Source organism: Rhinopithecus bieti, unplaced genomic scaffold (genome assembly GCF_001698545.2).
Source record: "Rhinopithecus bieti isolate Rb0 unplaced genomic scaffold, ASM169854v2 scaffold_56806, whole genome shotgun sequence".
Classification (NCBI taxonomy): Eukaryota; Metazoa; Chordata; class Mammalia; order Primates; family Cercopithecidae; genus Rhinopithecus; species Rhinopithecus bieti.
Genome location: NW_016823424.1, coordinates 1,221,107 through 1,246,024, shown reverse-complemented (window position 1 = coordinate 1,246,024; position 24,918 = coordinate 1,221,107). Strand labels below are relative to the sequence as shown.

Sequence of the window (24,918 nt, the reverse complement as noted above, 5' to 3'; positions counted from 1 at the left end):
TAATCATTCCCAAGGCCCCTGGGTTTCCGATGCCTACTGGAGTGGGGAGGGGAGGAGCCAGAAGTGCGGTCGTGGCCCTCTCAGCCTAGTTTCTTTGGGAAATGAAGTAGGAGGGAACGCAGCCAGGGAAACTAGCTGGGCCAGGAGGGGTCAGACTCCCGAACAAGTGAGCTGATCTCTCAAGGAGGAGCTGGATCGGTTTTAGGGAGAGCGGTAAGGAATGCCTTTCTGGCTTCAGCAGCCTGGACGGGCGTCTGGGCGTTGACTCCAGGGTTGGAACTTTTCTGCCCACCTCTTCCCCCAGTCTCTTGCCACTGCTCCGGCATCAGGGATCTCTGTTCTTCACCCCGTCTCCAAGCATCCTCCTCCGGGAAGCCTTCCCTCACTGAACCCTTTTCTGATGGGCTGGAACTGTGGTCCCTCGCTGTTCTCTGCGGCCGTCTAGGGATGGCGCTCCTGCCCACTCCGGACCATTCCTGCTTGGATTGAAAGTCTGGGCTTCGGCGGAGCGGGCAGGCAGATGGCGGAGGGCAGCTCCAGGAGGGGCCTGGCAGCAGAGAAGGATGGCCCGCGGCCAGCCCCGCCCCTACCTGTGGAAGCCCAGCCGCCTGCGCCGGCGGATAAAAGGGGCAGAGAGTCCCTGAGGTCAGCGAGTGCGCGCTCCTCCTAGCCCGCCGCTAGGTCCATCCCGGCCCAGCCACCATGTCCATTCACTTCAGCTCCCCGGTATTCACCTCGCGCTCAGCCGCCTTTTCGGGCCGCGGCGCCCAGGTGCGCCTGAGCTCCGCGCGCCCCGGCGGCCTTGGCAGCAGCAGCCTCTACGGCTTGGGCGCCTCGCGGCCGCGCGTGGCCGTGCGCTCCGCCTACGGGGGCCCGGTGGGCGCCGGCATCCGCGAGGTCACCATCAACCAGAGTCTGCTGGCCCCCCTGCGGCTGGACGCCGACCCCTCCCTCCAGCGGGTGCGCCAGGAGGAGCGCGAGCAGATCAAGACCCTCAACAACAAGTTTGCCTCCTTCATCGACAAGGTGAGCGGGACTGGACCTCGCCTCGCCTCGAGCCGCGCTCCAGACCACACCAGCCGCCCTAACTAGCCCTGCCTGCGCGCGGGCGAGGCGCTGGGAGCACTGCCGCCCTTCTGTCTTTCCGCTAGTGTTGGGGGCACGATCTGGGGGTCCTTCCTTCTCCGCATGAACCCCGTGGCTATTTTATCCCCTCGGTTTCCAAGCCCTCCCTTCCAGCAAGCTGCCCAGCTGCCCCTCCCTTTCCTCCGGGAGTGCGGGCCTGAGTGCCGCAGGGCTGCCCTCGCTGGCTGCCTGCGGGTCCCCTGGACAAGTTTTGCCTCTGGCTAGGAGTTCCAGAGGCCTAGGCCAGGAGTTCTCTCTCTGGCACTCTTTCCCTGAGAGGGGACCGTGTGGAGTCAGGAATGGAGTTGGGTGGCACGCCCTTCCCAGCGGGGAAGACCCAGTCTTGTTCAGATGCTGATGCGGATGCGGATGCTGGAGATTAGGGCTACAGTGAGGGAGGCTCCCGCCTCGCCCCGCCCCCACCTGCCTGGTCCTCCAGCCTCCCTTAGGTGGCAGGAGGAGAGGTTACACCTGCCCTTGAAGATGGCCCAGTTGGGGGCAGGGAGTGGCAGAGAGGGGCCTCGAAAAGGGGCCATTTTGGAGATATTTTTCCTGTCTGTTGGACTCCGTCACACAAGGGCCTCTGGAGGGGTCAAGGGACAGACTTGACTGGTGGGTTTGGGAGGAGTGCGGCCAAAGCCAGGAACTCAGGGCTGGCCCTGCTGGGCTGTTCTGGCTTCCTCAGGCTTCGACCAAGTTTACTCCCACACCACCCCCATCCCTCATGTCCTCCTTTCCTTCACCATTCACCCAGACCTGTTTTTTAGATTTTGTAGGGGCCTCCCCAGGCTGCTTCAGGCCCAGTTTCCCCCACGTGTTGAGCCGCACGTCTTACTCTCTGTGGTCCACAGGGCCTGGAGCCCTGAGCTGCTGGTTTTGCAGAAGCCTCTATTGCCTCCCACCCCTAATCATACCAGCTACTCCTTAAGAGCCTTTGTGGACTCCAGGCTAGGGTCATTTTACCAATGGATTGACTGTCCTGAGGCCTTGCTGGAGAAAGGGGAAGGAGAGAAAGGATACTGAGGAAGGAAGAGAAGAGGTCCCAGACCAAAGGGAGGGCTGGGCCTGGTCATCTTCATGATCCATTGACAGGAAGAGGTGGCCCTTCAGAGAGGGAGGTGGAGAACACCACCTGTAATGCGATGGGGAGTGAAGTAGAGGCGAGGCCCTAGAGCACATTCGTGGAGAGTCAACCACGGGGCACATCCGTGCACCAGGCAGACCTGCTTCCTGGATCACTCTGTAGGACACTTGATTTGGAGTCCAAAGGGAGAGGGCTGGTGGCCCCAGGCAGGGAAACAGCCAGGGAGAGCAAGGCTCTGCTAAGTGGCTAGAGACAATGCTCCTCAGTCCCGCTGTGGGTGGCACACTCCGGCTCCTCTTGAGTTTCCTCCTTCTCGCCCTTGCTAGGTGCGGTTTCTGGAGCAGCAGAACAAGCTGCTGGAGACGAAGTGGACGCTGCTGCAGGAGCAGAAGTCGGCCAAGAGCAGCCGCCTCCCAGACGTCTTTGAGGCCCAGATCGCTGGCCTTCGGGGGCAGCTTGAGGCGCTGCAGGTGGATGGGGGCCGCCTGGAGGCGGAGCTGCGGAGCATGCAGGATGTGGTGGAAGACTTCAAGAATAAGTAATGCCCCCAGTGCTGCGTGTGAAAACCCCTGCCCTGGACCTCATCAGCTGACCCTGTGCAAGTCCCCCTGCTTCAGGAGTCAGCAAGCAACTGCATAGTCCAATAACTCCCTGAGGGGCCAGTCTTGACCAATGCATTTCCTACTTTTCCTCACTCCTCTTTGTCCCTGGGGGCTGTTTCCAAATCATTCTGGTCTTTTCCCCTGACTCAGTCCCAGTGAAATGTCTCAGCCCAGCCCTGACCTGCACTGTCTCCTGTGGGTGCCTGACCACGGCCCCGAGAGAGAGTAGGGCAGAAAGTGTCTTCTGACAGGGGTGCTTCAGAACTGGCATGACCTTCACAGATTATTCTAGAACAACTCTCTTTTGTTCAGGTGAGGAATTAGAGACCAGAGAAATTTTGGGACTTGGTTGAACTCACACAGCAAAGGTCACTGGGAGAGCTGGGACTTGAATTTTAGGTCCCTGACTCCTAGGAGGGGACACGGAGCCAACTTGGGAAGGAAAGAAGCAGGGAGGGAAAATGGTTATCGTGAGCCATGGGAGGGCTGCAGAGGCTGAGGGTGGATCTGGTCATGGTAGGAGCCAGAAGGAGGCCCAGGAAGGCTAGGACTGGGGCTTCTGAGGACAGGCCTTTGAGGTGCTCGCTGTGCTCTTTTCTCATTGAATAGAAACAAAAACCTGAAGCTCAGGCCGGCCCCACCCTGGCACACCTGAGGGGCAGTGGGGCAGTGAGTGAGTTCTGTCCCCTGCCTGTGGCTATGTGACTAAGCAGGAGCAGATACATTGGCTGTGACTGGAGGAGAGCAAACAAGGTCTTTGTGGAGTGCCCCCCCACATCCCCACTTCCCTAGGGCAAAAGTCAACAGGATTAGTCCCATAGCAGGTGGAACCAGACAGGTGCAGAGTAGGGAAGGCCTGGGGCCACCATTCAGCCCCTCTTGTTAGGACTAACACGTGTGTGTATGCATGTGTGCACACCTGCTGCCCCCCCAATACTCCCCCCACCCCAAACCCTCAGAGCACCTTCCTGTGGAGCCAGCCTGAGATCCAGGCTGGGACTGAAACAGGAACTGGAAGGGGGTCTGGGGAAGGGGTACAGGGAGGGTCCCTGTGTGCAGCCGCTCAGGGAGTTCTGATCTGTGCACCCTCTGGACCTGGCTGTGCACCGCCGAGGCAGGGATGGACAGGAAGCCTTGCAGATATTTCTACAGCTTCTATAGGACTTGAGGAAGTGTAACTTAGAGAGTATGGGCACCTCCCACCCTGAGTCTGGGCTCCTGAAGGGGCTTGGCCTACCTGGAGGTCCTGCTCTCCACCCCAGGTTGCCCCTACTGCTCCCAGCAGCTCTTGGAACTCTTGTTTCCAACACCCTTTTTTGAGTCTCAACATAAGCATTAGATTAGGCCAGTGTGGTCTCTTCCTCTGTGCCTTGTTTGCTCAGGTCCTCCTAAGGGCCAGGAGTGGCTCCTTGGGAGGAAGAGTGACAGGAGCTGTGGGAGGAAGGATGGGGACTGGATCATCTAGGCGGGACCTGGTTCTTTCACGACTTTGTGTATCCCTCATCCTGATTCTATAAGGTTCCTCCCCTTCAGACTCCTTCTTTGCCCCTGAGGGGTGGGATTAGGTAGTGATTAGGGCATGCATGGAGTGAGCTGCCAGGGTTCAAGTCTGGGCTGTGCCACTTAGCAGCTTAGTGACCTGGGCAGATTATGCTGCCTCTCTGTGTCTCTGTTCCCTTCTCTGATAACCAGAGTACCATCATTATAGGTTTGCTGTGAGGATGAAATGAGCTCGTGCACAGAAAGCACATAATATGTGCACAACCCATAGAACACAGTCCATGCATATGACTATTATTATTTGCTTTCTTTCTCCCAGGACATGCAGCTTCTGTGCTGTCACTCACATGTTTCCTATGTGCCCCACCAACAATCCCCAATGCCAAGACTCAAAGCCCTAGGAATGGCCACGTGGAAGTCAGGGAAATTTGGTTTTGTAGCTGACACCTGTTTTTTCAGGTGTGTCTTTAAAGAGTAGGGGAAGGGAGGCAGGGCAGATTTCACAGCTGCATATGGCTGGGGGAGCGTGGAGGCAAAGCTGTACCAACACCAGGCCCTCCTCTACTGCAGGTATGAAGATGAAATTAACCGCCGCGCAGCTGCTGAGAATGAGTTTGTGGTGCTGAAGAAGGTGAGTGGAGAAGACAGGCTGGAGGCGGGTTGTCTGAAAACATGTGGGACAAAGGACCACAGGGTCCTCTCACCTGAGCAGCCCATGGGGACCTCTGGCCAAGACCTGCCTGAGCTGTCCAAGAGGAAGTCTGCACAGCCTGTCCTGTGGGTGCATGTGCGTGTGTGTGTGTGTGTGTGTGTGTGTGTGTGGGGGGGGGGGTGACTCATTTCTAGGCCTCTAGGGGTTAGAACTAAGAGCAAAGGATGGAGGTTATAGAGGGAGATTTCGATGCTGAATAAGGAAGTGCTGTATTCAAGACAGAACATTTTCATCACAAAGGTGGTGCTTGGCTCGCCTGAAATGTTTGCTGAATGAATGCAATGAGCTGCCTCCAGCCAGCATGAGCTCTCTGTTCCTGAAGATGTGCAATGTTGGAAGGCCTTAGAAGTATCTTAGGGGTCTTGTCTATATGCTCTTTAAGATTCTCTTCAAAACACTGAGCAGTTGGTGTTCCAGGCCAAACCACAGAAGTGCAACTTGCCCCTGGGAGCTGGGCCCTTGGAGATTCAGGGATGAGTAAAAGTGAGGCCTGTCCATTGGAGTTTAACCTCGGGAAAGTGCAGCTGGAAGAGGCCCAGACACCATCTTCACCTGGGGTGTTATTTGAGGCCCAACTGCATCATAGTTACCATGCTGCAAATTAAACACATAGCCTGGAGATTTTCCATCTCTGGGAGAGGGGCTGGGAATCTGAATGACTTTGTGTTCTGCTACTGACTGATGAAAAGTTGAATTCCCAGAGTTGAAGTGATTTTTTCCAGGTTACACGGTTAGTAGGTGGAGCTAGGGGGGTGTTGAAACCATCTAGGTCTTTAGGAACTGGTCAAGTGCTAGCTTGGGGCTTCAGCTGCTCTGGGATACCCGTGCTGATGCCCACCATGCAGTCTGGAGGGGCAGCAGGGCAAGCTTCCTGCTGTGACCGTGTCAGGCAGCTGGAGAAACTCTGTTTCTGGGTAGGGAGGTAGTGTTTGGCCTGTGGGTTGGGTAGGGCAGGACTACTCCCACCCCTGCTAAATGTTCCCTGTACTGAGGACATGGTCTCCCTCTGCCCCATCTTGCCCCAACCCCCAGGATGTGGATGCTGCCTACATGAGCAAGGTGGAGCTGGAGGCCAAGGTGGATGCCCTGAATGATGAGATCAACTTCCTCAGGACCCTCAATGAGATGGTGAGGACCACGGGGCTGGGTGACATGTCTTATCCTACCCATTCTAACCAGGGAGACATTTGGTCCAACCCCCTGCCTCTGGGCCAGTCCAGGTATGTGTCAGTGTGAGAAACAAACTCAACCGTCCAAACCCAAAGAATGGACTCAGAGACCTGGAGAACAGCGAAAGTGACACTTTTAATGACAGTCTTGCAAGATGGGTATCTGATGGAACGCCCAGCACAGCCACAACAAGCAATTTATCCCCTAGTGCACAGGTCCCTCCCTCAGTTCCTCACAGGCAGAATGCTATGGGGTTAGAATCTTCCTGGACATCACCTATTGGTTGTTGGGTTGGGGCTTTAGGTGTTTTTTTTAGGGTTGGCTTGCTTCATTTTGTTGCAGCCCACAATGCATTGCAATCCTAGTCAGCTCAAGGGCTCTTTAAGTATTTGACTTATGACCTAAGTAGCTGGGCAGGCTGATAAGAACAGACAAAGTGAGTCATTTTTCAGGCTAGTAGACCTTCATCTTAGACTAAACTTCTTTGGTTCAGGTGAGGGCAAGAGAAGCTGAGGGGCCGACAAGCAGGCATTGGCTATTCAAGCAGAGGACTAGTATATCCTATTTCTTCTGTAGTTTGCTGACCTAAGCCAATTTAAGGCACTTTGTCTTGGAAATGGACCATTATATGTATTATTTCCTTCATCAGGGATTGGGAGGATTTATCCTGCCCTTTATCCTTTCTGGACTCAGGAATTCAGGATGGGCTAGTTCGGGAGGAGGTGGGGGTGAGTCAATCAGGATTGACCTTGGAGAGACATGGGATGATTGCAGCATTTCCAAGGTAGGGGGATTGGGTGGGACTGAAAGGAACCGGGAGGAGGTCAGGGGACTCCAGGGACAGGGTTCAAAGGTGGGCTAGGTGGGGCCAGCAGGGGAGCCCAAGTCAAGAGAGACTGGAGTGCCTGAGCATTTACTCCCAGAGGGGCTGGGTGGTAGCTGCCTGCCAACTCACCACTCTAATGTCCTCCCTTCCCTTCTCATTCTCTCCCCCTCACCCTTGTCCTCCGAGGTTTCCAGCTGTTTTTTTTCAAGGGGATTTAAAAACCTCTCCACTCTCATCAGTGTGAGTCTCTGGCTTTAGGCAGAAGGTAGGGCGGCCAGTCACCTGGCAGAGGCTAGTCTGGGCATAATTAGCTTGTGAGGTTAATTACAGACCAGTTCTTCAGTTTAGTCTTTGCCGGATCGTCCAGTCTTTATCAGCCCCTCAGAGCAAATGTCCATACATTTGTTAATTTCAGGGGATGTTTCTTTGAGGCTTGCTTCAGGCACTTCTAATCTCAGGTCTTCTTGTGTCTATCACATGATTTATTTATATGTAAACACACATGTACCATGGTGAAAGTTTAGTTTATTTATGTGTAAATACACCTGTGTGTGTGTGTGTGTGTGTGTGTGTGTATCAGTGTACAGACTGCAGAGTATCCTGTAGCAGGGTGGAATATGATAATTTCATCCATTCCCCATGGCCTCCCTCACAATAGAGCTCATGTGCCTACAGAACCTCACAGTGAGAAGTCGGCACAGCGCACGACACTGTCCCTTTCCTTATCCCCTTTAACCCTGCCTGATTCTCGTTTGAGACACTGCTAATGGGCTCTCAGGGAGCCAAGGGTGGACAGAATGAAATAACTTAATGTGTGCTGGGTCTGGGCCCCCTTGCTGCCTGGTGACTCAGCCCACTCCAGGCTGTTCTCTCTTTTCTTTCATTTGTGAGTGGGGAATCCCAGGGTGGGCGTGGGCATAGGATCCTGCCCTAAGTCCTGATGTCCTGTCTGGTCCCTACAGGAGTTGACGGAGCTGCAGTCCCAGATCTCCGACACATCTGTGGTGCTGTCCATGGACAACAGTCGCTCTCTGGACCTGGACAGCATCATTGCTGAGGTCAAGGCGCAGTATGACGAGATGGCCAAATGCAGCCGGGCTGAGGCTGAGGCCTGGTACCAGACCAAGGTGTGAGGCCACCGGGGGCATACTTCCTCCTGCTAGGGTCCTTGGTGGCAGCTTCCCTTACTCCTCAACTTGTCTCAAGTCTTCAGGGCCTGGGTCCCACTGTTTTGGCAGGCACCAGTGGTTTAGATCTGTGGTGCTTTGCCCTGGAGGAAATCCCAAGATGGGAGGACAGGGCAGAGGAAACAGATATGGATTAATCATTATAATAGCTAAAATATGGCAAGTACTTACACAGTACTAGGCAATTTTCAAATGTTTTGCCACTATTGACTCATGTAATCCACAGAACAGCCCTATTAGATAGGCATCAATATTACCCCCATTTTGTTTTATTTTATTTATTTTATTTTTATTTTTTGAGATGGAGTCTTGCTCTGTCATCCAGGTTGGAGTGCAGTGGTGTGATCTTGGCTCACTGCAGCCTCTGCCTCCCTGGTTCAAGTGATCCTCGTGCCTCAGCCTCCTGAGTAGCTGGGATTACAGGTGTGCGCCATCATGCCTGGGTAATTTTTTTTTGTATTTTTAGTAGAGATGAGGTTTCATCATATTGGACAGGCTGGTCTCAAACTCCTGACCTCAGGTGATCCACCTGTCTCGGCCTCCCAAAGTGCTGGGATTACAGGTGTGAGCCACCGAACCCGGCCTATTACCCCCATTTAAAGATGAGGAAATTGAGGTACAGAGAAGTTTAGTAATTTGCAACTGCATGCAGCTAGTAGATGGAAGAGCAGGGACTAGATCCTGAATGCGAGGGCTCTAGACCTGGGAAGCTTAATCATCACATCTACTCCATGGTGGCAGGACAGTTGATGGTGCAGGGGCTGAGGTAGCAGGAGTGGGTGCTGGGGTGAACCAGTGTTCCTGAAGAAGGGATCCCGAGGCAAGGATTGAGAGGTCTGCCCCTGCAGAGATAGGGAGTCATTCATGGTGCATGGGCGAGAACACATGTATGCCAACAAGGAGACCTGGGTTCAGGCCCTCATTCCACCACTGATAGGCTGTGTGATCCCTGGGTGGTGCTTTCTCTTCTCAGAGACTCACTCTTCTCACCTATGAAATGGGTGTTCTGGGTGTTGAACATGTGAGAATCTCAAACTCTCAGTGATTCTCCAGCAGAAGGACATGATGGGAGTGGAGGAGCCCCGGGGTCCGTGGGAATGGGCCTGCGGAGCCTTGTCTATCCTCCCTGGCTGGCTGGGAGGAGAATGAATCCCTTCCTCACGCTGCTGTCTGGTCTCCTGGCATCAGGCAAAGGTTGATGGGAGTCAGATGGTCCTTCCCTGAAAATATAAGTTGGCAGGGGCCTTCCTTGGGTGGGGAGAGGGATGAGTTAGTTACCTGTACTCTCTGCCCACCTCCCTACCATAACTCTTTGTATGGCCCTTCCAGTTTGAGACCCTCCAGGCCCAAGCTGGGAAGCATGGGGACGACCTCCGGAATACCCGGAACGAGATTTCAGAGATGAACCGGGCCATCCAGAGGCTGCAGGCTGAGATCGACAACATCAAGAACCAGGTGGGACAAGCCCTCCTGGCTCCCCCTGCTGCTTGGGGCATGCAGGGGTGGCCAGCTGAGGCCAAACTCAGGATGCGGAGCAGGAGGTTTCCCCTCTCCCGGCCAAAGTTGGTGCCACTGTTTCAGACCCCCTTGTGAGATCTCTAGGACAGAATGTTCTTCCCCAGGTCCTGGCATGGGCTGATGGGAGAAGGGTCCTGGATGTGCACAGAGCATGTGGAGGGAGACTCAGGCTGACTGGCCAGAGGAAAGCCACCACTGGTTCCACATTGATACTGAGCACTCTGATTGCACCTGGTTCTGGGTGCAGGGTGCTGTCCCTGGGAGCTCATCGTTCATTGCAGGGACAGAGGCCAGCAGAAGACGTTATAATGGCTCACATGGCCCTTTCCCACCCCAACCTCACTTTCCATGACTCCCCTCACTCTGCTCTGGCCCTGCTAACCTACTTCCTGTGTCTTGCATTTGCCAAGCATGGTCATGCTTCAGGGCCTTTGCACTTGGCGTTGCCTCCCCCTGGAATGTGGTTCTCCCAGCTCTGTCCATGGCCGTTCCTTTCTCCTCCCTGGGGTTTAGGAAAAGACCCCTTTTCAGAGACAGCAGCCTCAAAAACACCCAGCCCCTCTATCGGCAGCCTGTCTGTCTGGTTCACTGCTCCTCTCTTCCAGCACCTGGCACATGGCAGGGGCACGGGTTTCAGATGAGAGACTGCCTGGGAGGATGAGCTTTGCTGGAAGCTGGGGTTGGAGGTGTTGATGGGGGAAGGGCCCCCAGCCCTGGCTGAGTAGGGTGTGGCCAGGGCAGCTCAGCCTGTGCAGGTGTCTGCAGTGGAGAGAGGGGGAAGGCTACACATGTGAAAGCTTCGGAAAGCTGATTTCCAGATGAGCTGTGGGTCGGGGGAATATGCGGGTGATTTACCCAGAAATGTCCTCCCCTTGGAGCCCTGCGGGCCTGTTTATAGGAGGGCAGAGGCTGCCTTGTGGCACAGAGGCAGGGCCACTAGTCACCCCATGAAGTGGGCCAGCTTCCAGGCCAGGAGGGGAAGCACAGAATAACAAATGGTGGTTTCCCAAACACTGCAACCTCTACCACATCCGGTTCTCCTCTCACACAACAGGACAAATCCAGGCCTAGGGCCAGGTGTCTACCACCACTGAGGGGCATCGGGGGAGCTACAAGGGGTCTCCAGAGGCAGTGGGGATGGCCTTAACTCTGGGGGCACCAGTGTGAGAAGGCAGGGCACTGAGCCACAGCTGAGGGGCAGAGCGTCAGAAGGCCTCCTGGGGAATGTGGTCTCTGGCAGAGAGGCAGGCTGCTTCTGCTGAGGGAAGAGGGTCTGAGGACAGAGAATGGCCGGTGAGAAGGGAGAGAAGTCCTTGCCCAGGGGACAGGGATGGTGGCTCTCTGAGCTAAACAAAATGAGGCCTGGGACTATTCAGGCTCCTGGCCATGGGGGCTGAGCCCAAAGCAGAGGGCATTCTAAGGCCAGAGAGGAAGTGGCAGCTACTCCAGGCAGGCACAGGTCTAGAACCAGAGCATCCCTGACCAAACCCGGGGACTGTGAGTCATGCATCTCATGGCATCTGGGGGCATCTAGGAGGGTCTGTCTGCTCCAGGCCCTCCTGTTTTGGGCCTGCTTTCAACTGGTTCCTATTTTATAGGTGGTTTCTGGTCTTTCTTAGCTGCCTGACATCTGGGGACTCAATTAAGATCCCATGGTCTTAGAGCTCCTGCAGCTGGGGGCTGGGGCTGGAGGACTGGGGGTTTGAAAATCATAATAGCATTCATTAAAAATGATCACAATAGCATTTATTAAGAACTTGCTGTGTGCTAGACATTGTGCCAAGGGCATGTTGTATACTATCTCATTTCATCCTCAAAATCTCCTGATGAGGCAAACACTGTGATTATTGTACTTTCAGAAAAGAGGGGACTTTGGCTTAGCAGGATTGGTTCATCCATGGTCACATAGCTAGTAAGTGGCAGAGCCAGAACTGGAACATAGGCATTGGATATCCAAACCGATGTGTTCAACCCTTGGGATTCTCTGGTACTTGGGGGAGTAGGTGGTGCCAATGAAGCCACCTTAAGCAAGTTGCCCGGGTGCTCACTGCAGGATGGGTAGGCAGGAAGGCAGACTGGTGAGCCCCAGCTTATAGCTGCACTGCTGCCCACAGCGTGCCAAGTTGGAGGCCGCCATTGCCGAGGCTGAGGAGCGTGGGGAGCTGGCACTCAAGGATGCTCGTGCCAAGCAGGAGGAGCTGGAAGCCGCCCTGCAGCGGGCCAAGCAGGATATGGTGCGGCAGCTGCGTGAGTACCAGGAACTCATGAGCGTGAAGCTGGCCCTGGACATCGAGATCGCCACCTACCGCAAGCTGCTGGAGGGCGAGGAGAGCCGGTGAGGACAAGGAAGCTGGAAAGGGGATCCTTCTAGGGCTCCGTGGGGTCTGGGGCTTGACATTAATCCATTTACAAGCATTTCCTGTGTGCCCCTCCTCTGTGGGGCACTGGGTGTGGGGATGCAGGGAACACAGAGCTGAGGCTTGCCTCTTTGCCTTCAATGAGATGACCTTCTGGAAGGAAAGACCATGGAGTGTGAAGCTCAGTAGGCAGATTGAAATGATAACAGTCCCTTTGTGTGTGTGGCTTCTTAGGGTTATCGTATTTGATCCTCAGCACACATTCAGGTAGTCAGGTCAGAGATGATTGATTCCTTAGTCTCCAGAGGGGAAAGCTGTGGTTGAGTTTCATTAATTGAGGGAACAGGGCCAGTTTGCAGTCAGGGTGTGCTGATTCCTGCTCCAAGGATCTTCCAGGACGCCAAGCTGCTTCTTACTACAGAACTAAGTGCTACATCATGTGATGTTAACTGACTGTGGTGGAGGAGGATAATTTTGTTTGTCCCCAGAGATATTTGCAGACTCACTTGTAGTCAGAGAGGAGGCTGCAATGGGTGAGTCTGATAGCACATTCTTCATGAACCACATGACACCTCTGTCCATGCAGCTGGGCCTTCATGTATGTATTGTTGGGTTAGAACTCAACCTCTTCCTTCTTGGCTTGTTATAAGACACCATGGCGATAGAGAATATGTAGGACATGTTTCTGCCCTCAGGGAGGTGCAGAGGGTGGAGGACAGAAAACATCCACAAAGGAAACCCCCAGAGACAAGTAACTTGCATTTGTAAAATGCTGAATGTATACAAGAACTTTTTCTTTTCTGAGTATTATTCCTGAGGGGCCAGACAGAGACATGATGGAGGATGAATGGAGCAGCGGGGAAGGGACTGGGAAGTAAAGGGGTGCTCGGGTCGAGGGCCGGGGTGCTAGGGCCGAGGGCCTGGGTGCTGGGAGGCGGAGAGGAGACACAGGGCTGCAGGGTATGAGTAGGAGGCGGAGAGGAGGAGGAAGGGGCTTTGCCCCTGCCACTGACCCGCCTTCTCCCTGGTTTAGCACCCAGTCTTCTTTGTGGGAAGAAGAATTGAACACCAAAGGCCTCTGGGAACACAGAAGCTGATCTGGGCACAGGGAGCTCCAGCCAAGATGCCTCTCTCTGCTTCCACCTCTCTCATGGGGCACAGGGCCCCCACATTCTTTAGAACCCATACCCTGAGCCTTCTGTCATCATAGAAGTCAGAGGTGGGGGACTCTTAGAGTGGTACCTGATCTGGCTTCCTCCTATGGGAAGAAAAGGGGACTGAAGCTCAGAAATGGGTCAGTAGTGTGCCCAAGGTCACACAGCATGCAGAGACATCCTCTTCCGAAAGCTTAATCTCAGTCTGAGCTGCTATAACCAGGCTTAGATTCAGGTACTCTGAGAGGATACGGTTCCCCCAACCCTGGGGGAATATGGAGGTAGATACCTTGCTTTTATCCCTTAACTTATCAGAGTTGTGGTCCAGAAACTCATTCAAACTGGGAGGCCTACTTTAAGAATACAAAGCTACCAAAAAAACACCCACTTATTTAGAATGAGAAAAGTCACACAGGTCACTAGAGCCTTGGACATTCAGGCCTCTTCTGTCTGAGTTCTTTAGGCATTGTACCAGAAATTCTTAGAGTTGCTGCCTGACTGCAACCTGGCTCCCTCTCCCCACCCACAAGTGCCAGCAACTCCCAGCACAAGCAGGGGCCATTTAAGCAAGCCCCCTGGAAGCTTTCAGCAAACCTGTCTCTTTCCCTCAGGCTTTGCTCTGCCTGCTTCCTGGGCTTGGGGCCACAGAGGCCAGCGAGGCTCCCTTTATTCCCTCTACTAAAGTGAGGTCCTCCCTGCCCCCACAGAGCAAACTGATCCCCAAGGCCAAGGATTTGGCGACAGTGGGGCTGTGAGTCATAAAACAAACAGCCAGCTGTCTCGAATGGATTTTTAATTTCTACTGCAAGACCTGTTTCAGCCCCAATGGCTGCTTAAAGCCACCCCCACTCCCTGCTCCTTCCTTAGTCCTGGCTGGAGCCCCATTTAGTCAGTCAATGATTCACTAATTATTTTGACATATATTAAGCAATGACTTTTCCAGGCCTCATACTGGGGATAAAAGTATCAATAGGCCACAGACACCTTTAGGATTTTATGATATGGTGAGGAAAGGCAACCATCTACATAAATAATACACACAGCTACCATTCACCGAATCCCAGGTGCTCAGGGCTTTAGACAGATTATGTCATTTAATCCTCACAAACAAGCCCATGAATTTGGTCCTGTAGTTGGGCCCAAGGCATAGGTGGGAAATGGAGGCCCCGAGACATTGCCTGGGATCATGTGGCCAGTGGACAGAAGGGCCAAAGTGAACACTCCCTTCCTGCATGCCTCCTCGCTCCTTTTACAAGGCTGAAGGCAGGCTGGAAGTGTGGGGCAAGAAGGAAAAATCAATGATCCTCCTTGGGGCCTGGAAGGATAGGGAGCTGAGAGCGCTTCCCTCCCACGCTAGGAAAGCGCTGTCCTCACTGTCTGTCCTCTGCCCCCAGGTTGGCCGGAGATGGAGTGGGAGCCGTGAATATCTGTAAGTCCTTGACTGCAGCCCGTGGGAAGCATCCTTTGTGCTGTTCAGACGGGGCTGGGTCTAGAGAATGGCAGACTGGCCCAGGGCCCTGCTGGAGGGGCCAGGAACCTCCTTCCTTTCTGCAGGGTCTGGCAGGTCCCCTGGAGCACATACCGCCCAGCTCAATGGCCTGGGAAGCAGTACAAGAGGGCAGGGTGGGGCCGGGAGCACTTGGGGAGCAGCCCTACCCCTGTTAGACGCCCCTTCTGGGTTGGCCCATGGGGGTGGGGCAGGGGTGAGGGAGAGGGGCAGCTGGGACAGGAGGGTGGGGTACAGTGAAGGGATGGGGTCCCTGGTAGGGAGCCTCACACTGAAGAGAGCCCTGCTCTTTTCTTTCCCAGCTGTGGTGAATTCCACTGGTGGCAGTAGCAATGGTGGTGGCATTGGGCTGACCCTCGGGGGAACCATGGGCAGTAATGCCCTGAGCTTCTCCAGCAGTGCGGGTCCTGGGCCCCTGAAGGCTTACTCAATCCGGACCACATCCACCAGTCGCAGGAGTGCCCGCAACTGAGCTGCCTCCCACCCCTCCATTCCTCCAGCTACCGCCCACAGTCACAAGAAGATTCCCGTCCCTGCCTCCCATGCCCGGTCCCAAGACCATGAGACAGTCTGGAAAGTGATGTCAGAATAGCTTCCAATAAAGCACCCTCATTCTGAGGCCTGAGTGATCCACGTGCCTATTATCCTGGCTTCGTGAGGCTGGGCAGGGGGATACACGGGACTAGAGAAGGCAGGGTTTCCCTGGTGACTAGGAAGCCTTTTGTGCAGGAGACTGAGAAGGCACATGGTGGGATGGGGTGCTGCTCTAAGGAGCAGGATGCTTACCTAGTGTGAGCCTTGGCCTCCAGGGCTGGGGCTGATCCAAAGATTCTCCTGAGGAACTCAGAAGAGCCATGGGGAAATGCAGGCTCTGCCAGCATTTGGGCCTTGGAGTGCTGTCCTGCTAAGGGGGTAGAAAGGCTGTTTGCCTCCCTCCCCTCATGCCCAGAGCTGCCAGAACACATTCTTTTTGTGAGGAGGTCACAGACGTTCAGCTGCCCCAGGTCCCAGTTTCGGGTGGCCCAGCCAACTTTCATGCCAGCCGTCCTCAGCCCTTCCTGGTGCTGGGTCTGCCAGGCTCATGGTCAGCCAGGCCCTGGGGCCCTGGAGAGGTCCTTTGCATCTTGAATTCTGTGGGGGTGGTGGCTGGGGGAGGAGGTGTGTGTGTGCATGGGAGGAGGGTCCTAGAGTCTGGATCCCTGGTAACAGGTCTGTGCCTAGGACCTTAACGGAGAGATGGGTTTGTTTCTGGATCCATGGGAGTGGGGAAGGACATCTGTGTTAAATCAGGGCTTGATGGGGGCCTCTAAATATCAGTATGGCAGGTGTTCTGTGGCAGGGCCTATGCATGGGGAAATGTGTCCCTGATGGGCAGCAGCACATATGATGGCTACTGTGGAGCCGCAGGGAGGTCTGTGTGTCTGGGACCCCAGGGGGTGATGGTGGTGGTTTGGGTGGAGGAGCTATCTGGGATGTGTTGGCTTCTGAGAGGAAGTCTGTATATTTGACCCTACGGTCAGGGAACTTTCAAATGCTGAGGTGGGGGCTGGGGTGGAGAGTGAAAGAAGTGGACCAGCAGCCACAGTGATGAAGTTCCCACCCAAGGTGTCAGGAGATCCAGGGCCTCTCGCCCGACTAAGAAGACGAAGTGGGCAAGAAGAAAAAGAGACTCTCAGGGCGCATTGCATATGACTAGGAGCTTTAATGGAAATGCTGAGACAAGCACAGGGGAGAAGGAGGGAGCCAGGCAGCCAGGCGGGAGAGGGGGCCTGTCCCACACGTGTATTAGAAGACAGTGGATTAGAAAGCACAGCAAGTCCACACCAAGGGGCTCCAGGCCCATCTGTCCCTCAGAAGCCATAGGCATCCAGGCCTCCGGACCCGAGTCTTTGCCTAGGGCTGCGAGGACAGTCCTTTAGATGTGGAGGTGGGGAGATCTGCGGGTAGGAGCCCTGTGCTCCCGGAAGCAGTGAAGGGACTAGAAGGAGGGGATGCGAGGCGGGAAAGCGCGGCGTGGGGGCCTGTGAGGAGGCTGGGCCCCGAAGCCCTCCTTCCCCACGTCTGGGGACCCTGGGAGCTCCGGCCTGTCTCAGGAGGCTGGGACTTCTGCTGGCGTGGTGGCGGCGTCGGTACAAAGCGGGGCGCTCAGGCGAAGCGCACGGAGCGGCTGCTGCCGCAGTTCTGGCCGCAGGGCGCACACAGGCCGGTGCTCACCGCCACGTTCCCGCTGCACGGGGCACTGCAGACGCTGCCGGTCACCGGCCGGGAGCCCGACACGCACAGGTCCCCGCACACGACCCCGCCGCGGGAGCTGCTGACACCTGCCGGAGGGGGAGCACAGGGCTCAATCTCCTGGCGGCCAGAGGCCCCTTCGGCTCAGAGCTTCTCCCCTCTGTTTCTATCCCCTCCCCTCAACACCCTCACATGGGCACTCCTTCCTGCAGTCTTAGCCTCTAGCGTTCTTGATACACTGTGAGCCCAGGTCCTCTCTAGAGGCAGACACAGCCATGCTTCGCTTCACAACAGAGACAGGTTCTGAGAAATACAGCATTAAATGATTTTGTCATTGTGCAAACATCATGGAGTGCACAGACACAAACCTAGATGGTGTAGCCTACTACACACCCGGGCTCTATGGCAAGGGTGGCCAATCTTTTTTATTTTATTTTATTTTATTTTATTTTATTTTATAAAATAGAGAGACTCCATTTTTCTCTATCGCCCAGACTGGAGTGCAGTGGCACGATCTCGGCTCACTGCAACCTCTGCCTCCCGGGTTTAAGTGATTCTCCTGCCTCAGCCTCCCTAGTAGCTGGGATTACAGGCACTTATCACCACGCCAGGCTAATTTTTTACTTTTTTAGCAGAGATGGGGTTTCACCATGTTGGCTAGGCTGGTCTCAAACTCCTGACCTCAAGTGATCCACTCGCCTTGGCCTCCCAAAGTACTGGGATTACAGGCGTAAGCCACCACACCCAGGCCCCAAGGGTGTCCAGTCTTTTGGCTTCCCTGGGCCACACTGGAAGAAGAAGAATTGTCTTGGGCCACACATAAAATACACTAACACTAATGGTAGCTGATGAGCTTTAAAAAATCACACACAAAAAAATCTCATAAGTTTTAAGAAAGTTTACAAATTTGTGCTGGGCCACATTCAGAGCCATCCTGGGCCGTATGCAGCCTTCTGGTCGCAGGTTCGACAAGTTTACTCTATAGCATAGCCAATTGCTTCTAGGCTACAAATCTGTACAGCATATGACTGTACTGAAGACTGAAGGCAACGGTAACACCATGGTAGGTATTTGTGTATCTGAACATAGGAAAGTAGAGTAAAAATATGGTATTATAATCTAATGGGACTACTGTCCTATATTCCATCCATCTTTGACCTGAAAGTCCTTCTGTGGTGCATGACTGTAGCTAATTAAGTTACTATAAGCACTCACTGCCCAACTCCGTCTTTCCTTTTGGAGTCTGCAAACTATGGCCACATGCAGGCTTCCTGTGTGTCAATCAAGTTTTCTTGGAACCCAGTCATACCCCTTCCTTTAAGTATTGCCTTTGGCTGTGGCTGCTTTACATGACAACAACGGAGTGGAGCAGTTGAGGCAGAGACTGCATGGCCCACGAGCCTAGAGTTTTTACTATATGAAGCTTGAAGAAAAAGTTTGCCTGCCCAGAATCCCAGGCTCTTATTTCAGGACCCACAAAATGGATTACTTACAGACATTTACAGCACCAACGCCCTCACACAACCTTGTAGGGAAAGCAAAAAGACAGAAATTAGTTGTGGGGAGCAAAACTGGTGAAATCTGTTAACCTGCAAATTCTCTCCTCCAATTAGCGTTGAGGCACATTCCAAGTAAATAATATGCAGACATGCTCCTGGGTGTTGAAGCACTGCAGCACTGCCTGGGGGAAACTGAGGGGACACCCTTCCCACAGCTGTGGTCCTCACCTCTGCTCCTCGCCCTCCAGCAGGCGCCTGTAGGTGGCGATCTCGATGTCCAGGCCCAGCTTGGAGTTCATCACCTCCTGGTACTCCCTGATCAGGCAGGCCATGTCCTGCTTGGCCTTCTGCAGGGCGCCCTCCAACTCGGCCAGCTTGCAGCGGGCGTCATTGAGGGCCGCCTCACCCTGCTGCTCAGACTGGGCCACCGCGGCCTCCAGCTTGGAGTTCTGGGAGGCAAGTTGGGTTATTAAGGATCTCTGTTCTGGCTTCAGGGTCAGAGACCAGGTAACCACTGACCACTGACTAGCAGAGGAAGAAGAGGCCTTATCTATTTGTTAGGCCAGGGGCTGCAAATTAGTGCTCCCAGGCATGTTTGCACGGTGTCTTCAATTTTGGAAATTTAACACAATAATTGAAATTCCTGGCTTTTTTCAAAAGATCAGAGGATCTGGCCATACTGGACCCGCATTTCTGCATGGCCTGCCTCAGTTGGATTTGCCTAGCCCTGCCCTTTGTGCTTTCCAGTTTGCCATAATCCTGATCATACCCAAGTGCCTTGGGAACAGCTTGCTTGCTTTGCTCATTTACCAACCCCGCTGATGTTTGAATGTGCGATCACTGATCTAGAGCAACAAGGCTAGAGAGGTTAAATGCCTTTCTCAAGTCTCATGGCAAACTAGTGGCAGAGCTGGTTTGAGAGCCCAGATTTCCTGCCCCTTAGACTGGTGCTATTTCCTCTGCCCCACTCTGCCCTTGGAAGCAGGAAAGCCCTTGTCACCTCATTCCCTCCATAGTGCCCCAATGCCTCCATTCAGCGAGAATGGAGAACATTTTCCATGGAGGAGGCTGTCCGTCCTCATGCTGGGTGTTTGCCCTTGTCCCCACACACTGGCAAGGAGTCTAACCCAAATCCCTCTGCTGAGGGCTAACCCCACTCTCTTCCTACACTGAGGAGTGGGCTGGGCTCCCACACCTGGCATTTGGCGTTCTCCACTTCGGCTGTCAGCCTCTGGATCATGCGGTTCAGCTCGTTGATCTCCTCCTTGGTGCGGCGCAGGGTCTCCCCATGTCTGATCACCGTGGCCTTCATTTCCTCGCACTGGCGAAGTAGAGATGCTCATGAGGCTTAGGGTGGGACCTCCCATCCGTTCAGGACACCACGGATGATTATGCAGTGCTCAGCCTGAGCAACCACACATGGCAGTCCTGCTTAACATGAGAAGCTATTGGACTTTCGCTGGTACTGTCCCTCATGGATCAGAATCCCGCGGGCAAGAGATAGCGTGCCTCAACATCCCTCTAATCACATCCCTTCTAATGAGATGGCGCTCACCATCCCTCCGCCAACTGCCAATGCTTAGCAGGGCAGGTGTCCTGTGCCAACTCACGCTTGCTAAAGCGGTACCAGGACTCGGCCTCGGCCCGGCTGCGGGTGGCAATGTCATCATACTGAGCCTTGATCTCAGCGACGACACAGTGCATGTTCAGGTCTCGGCTGTTGTCCATCTTGACGACCACTGAGGTGTCTGAGATGTGCAACTGGAGGACGCGGATCTCCTGCAGGAGAGGGCAAGTGGCAAGAGCTTCTTAGACCAGAGCCCTACTCTTGGTAGCCCACCCTCATCATCATCCCCTGTCCCCTTTCCCAGCTTCCTCACTGTCTGAAGCTCCACTCTCCCAGTTGCAGTCTTCCACCTCAACCCCGGGACCCCCTCAAGACTCCTCAAGCCCAGAGTCGTGAAGCCTAGAGGACTTGGAGGTAGAGAGTCCATGTCTGAGGCCCAGTGCCTGATTTTAATCAGCACCTTCCAGCTTGAACCTTTGGGTCTAGGACCAGAGTTTACCACCTTGTGGCAACTGTCACTTTAGTAACCAGGAACACCAGCTTGCCTGGGGCATAGCAGTGGGAAGTCAAGCCACACTTCTTCACCTGCTCACGGTGAACCTGCCTGGGGTTTCTCCCCTTGTCCCACCATGGGGTTAGAAGCTGAATTGTGACAAGTCTTTTCCAATGTCTAACTCATATCCTCCTTGCTGCCCTGCTGCTCTGTGACCCCACACCTCCTCATACAGCCGCCTCAGGAAGTCGATCTCCTGGGTCAGGGCCTCCACATTGGCCTCCAGGTCTGATTTGCGCAAGTAGGCACAGTCCACATCCTAAAGGGGAGAAGATGGCACAGGAGTTGCACTGGGAGACAATTCAGAGCCCTTGTTTTTTTCCTACCCCATCAGGCTGAGCAGCTTCCCTGGAAACCCTCTGTACATGCTCATCCCAGTGCCTGGTATCATGCTATGGCAAAGCCCCTTATGCAGTTAGTAGTGGGGTCAAGAGCAGGTTCAGGTAAGGGAGGGGGATACTGAGGTTTGCAGCCACTTCCTCTGGTACCCACTGGGATGATTCCTCTAGAATCCATGCCATGCACTGTCACAAAAATTTAGGATCTAGTGTACAATGGGTAAATTCTAATGATGCCCCACCCCTCTCCGCTCTGGAATCTCATGGAAGATAATCTAGATCTGTGGTCAGAAGAGGGCTCAGGGCTCAACTCTGTCCCTTCCGAGTCAGTGTGACTCTGAGCAGTCCCCTTAACCTCTGCACCTTATTTTCTTACAATAACCCCTGCTTTCCTCATATGGAGGTGGCTGGAAGGGCCTAATGAGAGTCCAGGCACTTGTACGGAGTCACATCTAAGAAGCAAAGAATGATGGTCACTGTCCCTGCCTGCGGTTCTGAGTTGTTGCTGGCTTGAGGATGCAGCCATTGTCTACAATTCACAGGCTGTTTCACTCACAAATATTTATAGGGTGCCTACTCTATGCCAGGTGCAGGGCTGAAGGAAGTGAAAAGCCGGTGGCTATATGGGAGCAACCTCAGATGGGGGAGAATATTGCACTGCCTGAAGCAGGCAGTATATTCTGTTGCCAGAGGCACCCAGGGAGCACTGGAGCACTGTGGAAAGGAATAGAAAGAAGCTGGGCTGTGTGATTCTAAGGGAGTCCCTCCACCTCTCTGAACTACAGAGAGCCTGATTTTAGTCAAGGCCTCCTAGCTCAAACCTTTGGGTCTAGGACCCTTCTGTCTCTGGCCTCAGTTCTGAGTGAGGGGACAAGGATTCTGGGGTCACTCACCTTCTTCAAGGCCACAAATTCATTCTCAGCAGTGGCCCTTAGTGCCACCTCTTCTTCATACCTGGGGACAAAACACACAAGGCTCAGATCTGGGGAGGAAAAAAACGGGAATGAAGGCACAGGCAAACACATTCCAGGAACTGGATCTTTTGGAGGTGGTCACAAGAATGAAAAAAGTGTTGGACCAAAGGGAACTTGTCCATCCTTTTCTTCTGGGCATTCAAACCAACCCATGTTACTCAAAGCTCTTTCTATTTCAGAGACTCTCATTCCTCATATGGGTCAGGGTGGGGGCTCTGCACATTTTCAAAGACCTCCTCTCTGTTTCTGGGCTGTAACTCCTTGCGGGGGGTGGGGGGTGGGGGCAGAAATCCTGCCCAGTTCTGGAATCTCTCCTTTCTCCTCTTTCTTACTTCCTTACTCCTTTCCCACTCAGGGCCCAACATAGCACCTACAACATTGAGTAGATGATCAATAAAATGTTTGATGAATTAATGAAATAAATACATAATGATGAAGCAACTGGAGCAGTTCAGAATCTCCAATGTTTAAACTCCCAGCCTAGAAAAGAAATTCCCCACACCCCACAGGATTATTGTACTATTTTCTTCCTGTTGGGAAGTTCCTCTTGTGGTCTAACCCAAATCTATCATACTTTGACTCAATCCCACTTAGTTTCTCCAAACCCTCCTCCCACTGCACTCACTTCTTCTTGTAACCCTCCAGCACCTCCTGCACGTGGTTGAGCTCCGAGGCCAGCCTCCCACTGTCGGCCTCCACGCACTCGGCCTCCCGCCGCAGAGTTGTAATGTAGCCCTCAAACAGGGGCTCCAGGTTGCTCTCACAGCACTCACGGTTCTGGAAGAACTGCAGCTTTGTCTCCAGCAGTTTGTTCTGCTGCTCCAGGAAGCGCACCTGGTGTGGAAGTGGGAGGAAAGTCAGTGGGAGGAGTCAATATCCCCAGCCCTCCTTGGGGAACAGCCAGAGGCAAGACAGAACTGGCAGTGAGATGTGCAGAGGCCAGGGTAGACCACATGGCCCCTGCTGGCCTCTCCTGTCCTGAGGATGCAGCTGGAGAATCCTTGTTTCATAATTGCTTATTCAGGCCTAAGTGAGGGTCTGTCCAGGTGGGCCTGGATGGGATGAGTGAGAAACTGAGAGGCCTGTGGGCTGTGCTGGGTTACTGTCAGGCTAGGGGAGGACAGATGGGGGTAGGGGGTAGTGACAATTAGGGAAGACTTCCTGGAGAAAAGGAATGTAGAGCAGTGTTGGGAGGGATAGAGCAGGGAGAATGCCTTTCACTATAAGCTCCCTCAGGGCAGGGCCTATGGGTTATTTACTGATGTCCTTATAGCCAGCCCTTGGCTTGGTGAACGTTTGATTGAACAGGTGGTCAAGGTGGGAAGGGCTTCCTAGCTGGGGAGGTCAAAGAGGCTAGGCTCCTACCAAGCAGGATGCCTGGGGCCTGAAGAGGCATCGGGGAGTGCAGGGCGTGGTCCTAGGTGGCCTAAACTCTTATGTTGGACACTGTGTCATATGTCTCTGGGGGCCAGACAGGTAATGTGAATGGGGGGAGGTTTTGGAAAACAGGGAGGGTGGGGACCCTAGGGAAGTGAGGCTTATACGCTTTTCCTGCATTTCATTGAAACAGGAGGAACACATGGCAACAGTACATTGTGCTGGCCAGAAAGGATGTCAGCAGACAAACTAGGGACCTTGGCTTCCAGTTTTCCACTTCTCATACATTTGAGCTGGAGCTGAGATGTCTCCCTGCCTTTAAGCCCTGGGGTCCTTTTCATCCAGCTCCATGAGTGCAGCTGGGAATTCCCAGGTTGGAGCTTGCAGACATGGGGAGCAGGGACTGCTGATATTACATGGGATAATTTTAGGTGGTCTTGGCTATGGGGTCTCATGGCTGCCTTGGGCCCTATCTTCCCTTTCAGAGTCATGGCCAGCTCACATGCTGCACCACACACAGCCCTGGTGAGGAAGCCACTGGGATGGAGAAGGGAAGCCTCTGCCCAGTGCCACACAGTGCGTCAGTAGAGGAACTGAGCACGGAGGCCAGGTTGCCTGCTCCTGGGCCAGTGTTCATTCCATGAGCCACTTCTTGGTCACCTCTCCAGGGTGCAGAGCCTGTTGAGGTGAACCAGCCCCTTCTAGAGGGAGTGGGGGAGCTGGGGTCCCAAGCTGTGGACCTTCTAGCCCAGGGTCTAGAGAGTTGGAGAGGGCCTGGGCTTGGAACCCTGCTTGGGCACCCACTTTCTGTGGGCCCTTGGACCAGCCCTTCAACCTCTCTCTGCCTCCTTTTTCTTCTGTGTACACTCAAGGCTGACTTCAGGATTTTGCCATCCCGTATACTATTTTACTCCTAATTTATCTATAAGTTGATTCAATTAACATTTACACGTATCAGGTTAAAAGAGTAACTTTATATTACCATTAGAGATGTAAAACCGTCATCACTAGGCATACATAAAGGGAAATTACAGAACATTTAATTCTAGCAGAAACAGTTGTCCTAGACAGTTCTGAAGCCAGGGCTTGCTCTCTTTATTAGAAGCAGGAGGGAAGCAAGTGTTAGAGAGATGCTAAAGACATTAGCATCCAATGAGATTTTTTTCCCACCTAATCTTAAGGATTGAAACAGACATTAAAGAAGATGTATTTTCTTACCAGATGTTTCAATGTTATCTAATACGATGGGCCGGTACCGCCTAAAATTATATAAAATATCAGCCGCCCTCATTCCCCATTTCTAGAGAGACCACTCCGGGAATTTCCATGTCCTCCCAGGACCGCCAGGTTCAGGAAAGGTGTGATCCAGGACACCCACCTTGTCAATGAAGGCCGCGAACCTGCTGTTGAGGCACTTGATCTGCTCCTTCTCCTCCTGCTTCACGCACTGCGTGTTGGGGTCGATCTCCAGGTTGAGGGGCGTGAGGAGGCTCTCGTTGACCGACACGGTGGTGATGCATGGGGGGCTGGGTCCACACACACCCCAGAGCGGTAGCCGAAGCTGCGTCCGCAGGAGCCGGCGCGGAAACCGCCGCACACGCTGTGGCTGCCGAAGCCCCGGAGAGGCCGCGGTAGC

At 53.9% G+C, this 24,918-nt stretch overlaps 2 protein-coding genes across 2 annotated transcripts in view; one reads left to right on the top strand and one right to left on the bottom strand.

Moving 5' to 3' along the window:
- The first annotated feature begins 94 nt into the window (after positions 1-94).
- On the top strand, positions 95-15,375 carry KRT7 (keratin 7). Its single transcript, XM_017861443.1, has 9 exons — positions 95-1,026; positions 2,536-2,747; positions 4,882-4,942; positions 6,056-6,151; positions 7,982-8,146; positions 9,536-9,661; positions 11,839-12,059; positions 14,630-14,664; positions 15,045-15,375. The coding sequence occupies exons 1-9, from the start codon at positions 703-705 to the stop codon at positions 15,212-15,214; spliced, it is 1,410 nt and encodes a 469-aa protein (XP_017716932.1). The 5' UTR covers positions 95-702; the 3' UTR covers positions 15,215-15,375.
- A 579-nt stretch (positions 15,376-15,954) lies between these two features.
- LOC108521570 (keratin, type II cuticular Hb1-like) overlaps positions 15,955-24,918 on the bottom strand; it is a 13,340-nt gene continuing 4,376 nt past the window's right edge. Inside the window, exons 2-9 of the mRNA XM_017861446.1 lie at positions 22,531-22,739; positions 21,825-21,885; positions 20,757-20,852; positions 20,090-20,252; positions 19,669-19,796; positions 18,702-18,922; positions 18,468-18,499; positions 15,955-17,063 (exon numbers count right to left, since the gene is read on the bottom strand). Coding sequence (XP_017716935.1) covers positions 16,888-17,063; positions 18,468-18,499; positions 18,702-18,922; positions 19,669-19,796; positions 20,090-20,252; positions 20,757-20,852; positions 21,825-21,885; positions 22,531-22,739 — 1,086 coding nt within the window. The 3' untranslated portion in view covers positions 15,955-16,887. The remainder of the gene's footprint in view (positions 17,064-18,467; positions 18,500-18,701; positions 18,923-19,668; positions 19,797-20,089; positions 20,253-20,756; positions 20,853-21,824; positions 21,886-22,530; positions 22,740-24,918) is intronic.

Coding starts and splice junctions, on each gene's coding strand:
- KRT7 (XM_017861443.1), top strand. CDS start 703: ATGTCCATTCACTTCAGCTCCCCGGTATTCACCTCGCGCTCAGCCGCC. Junction 2,748..4,881: donor GTGGAAGACTTCAAGAATAA/GTAATGCCCCCA, acceptor CCTCTACTGCAG/GTATGAAGATGAAATTAACC. Junction 14,665..15,044: donor AGTGGGAGCCGTGAATATCT/GTAAGTCCTTGA, acceptor TTTCTTTCCCAG/CTGTGGTGAATTCCACTGGT.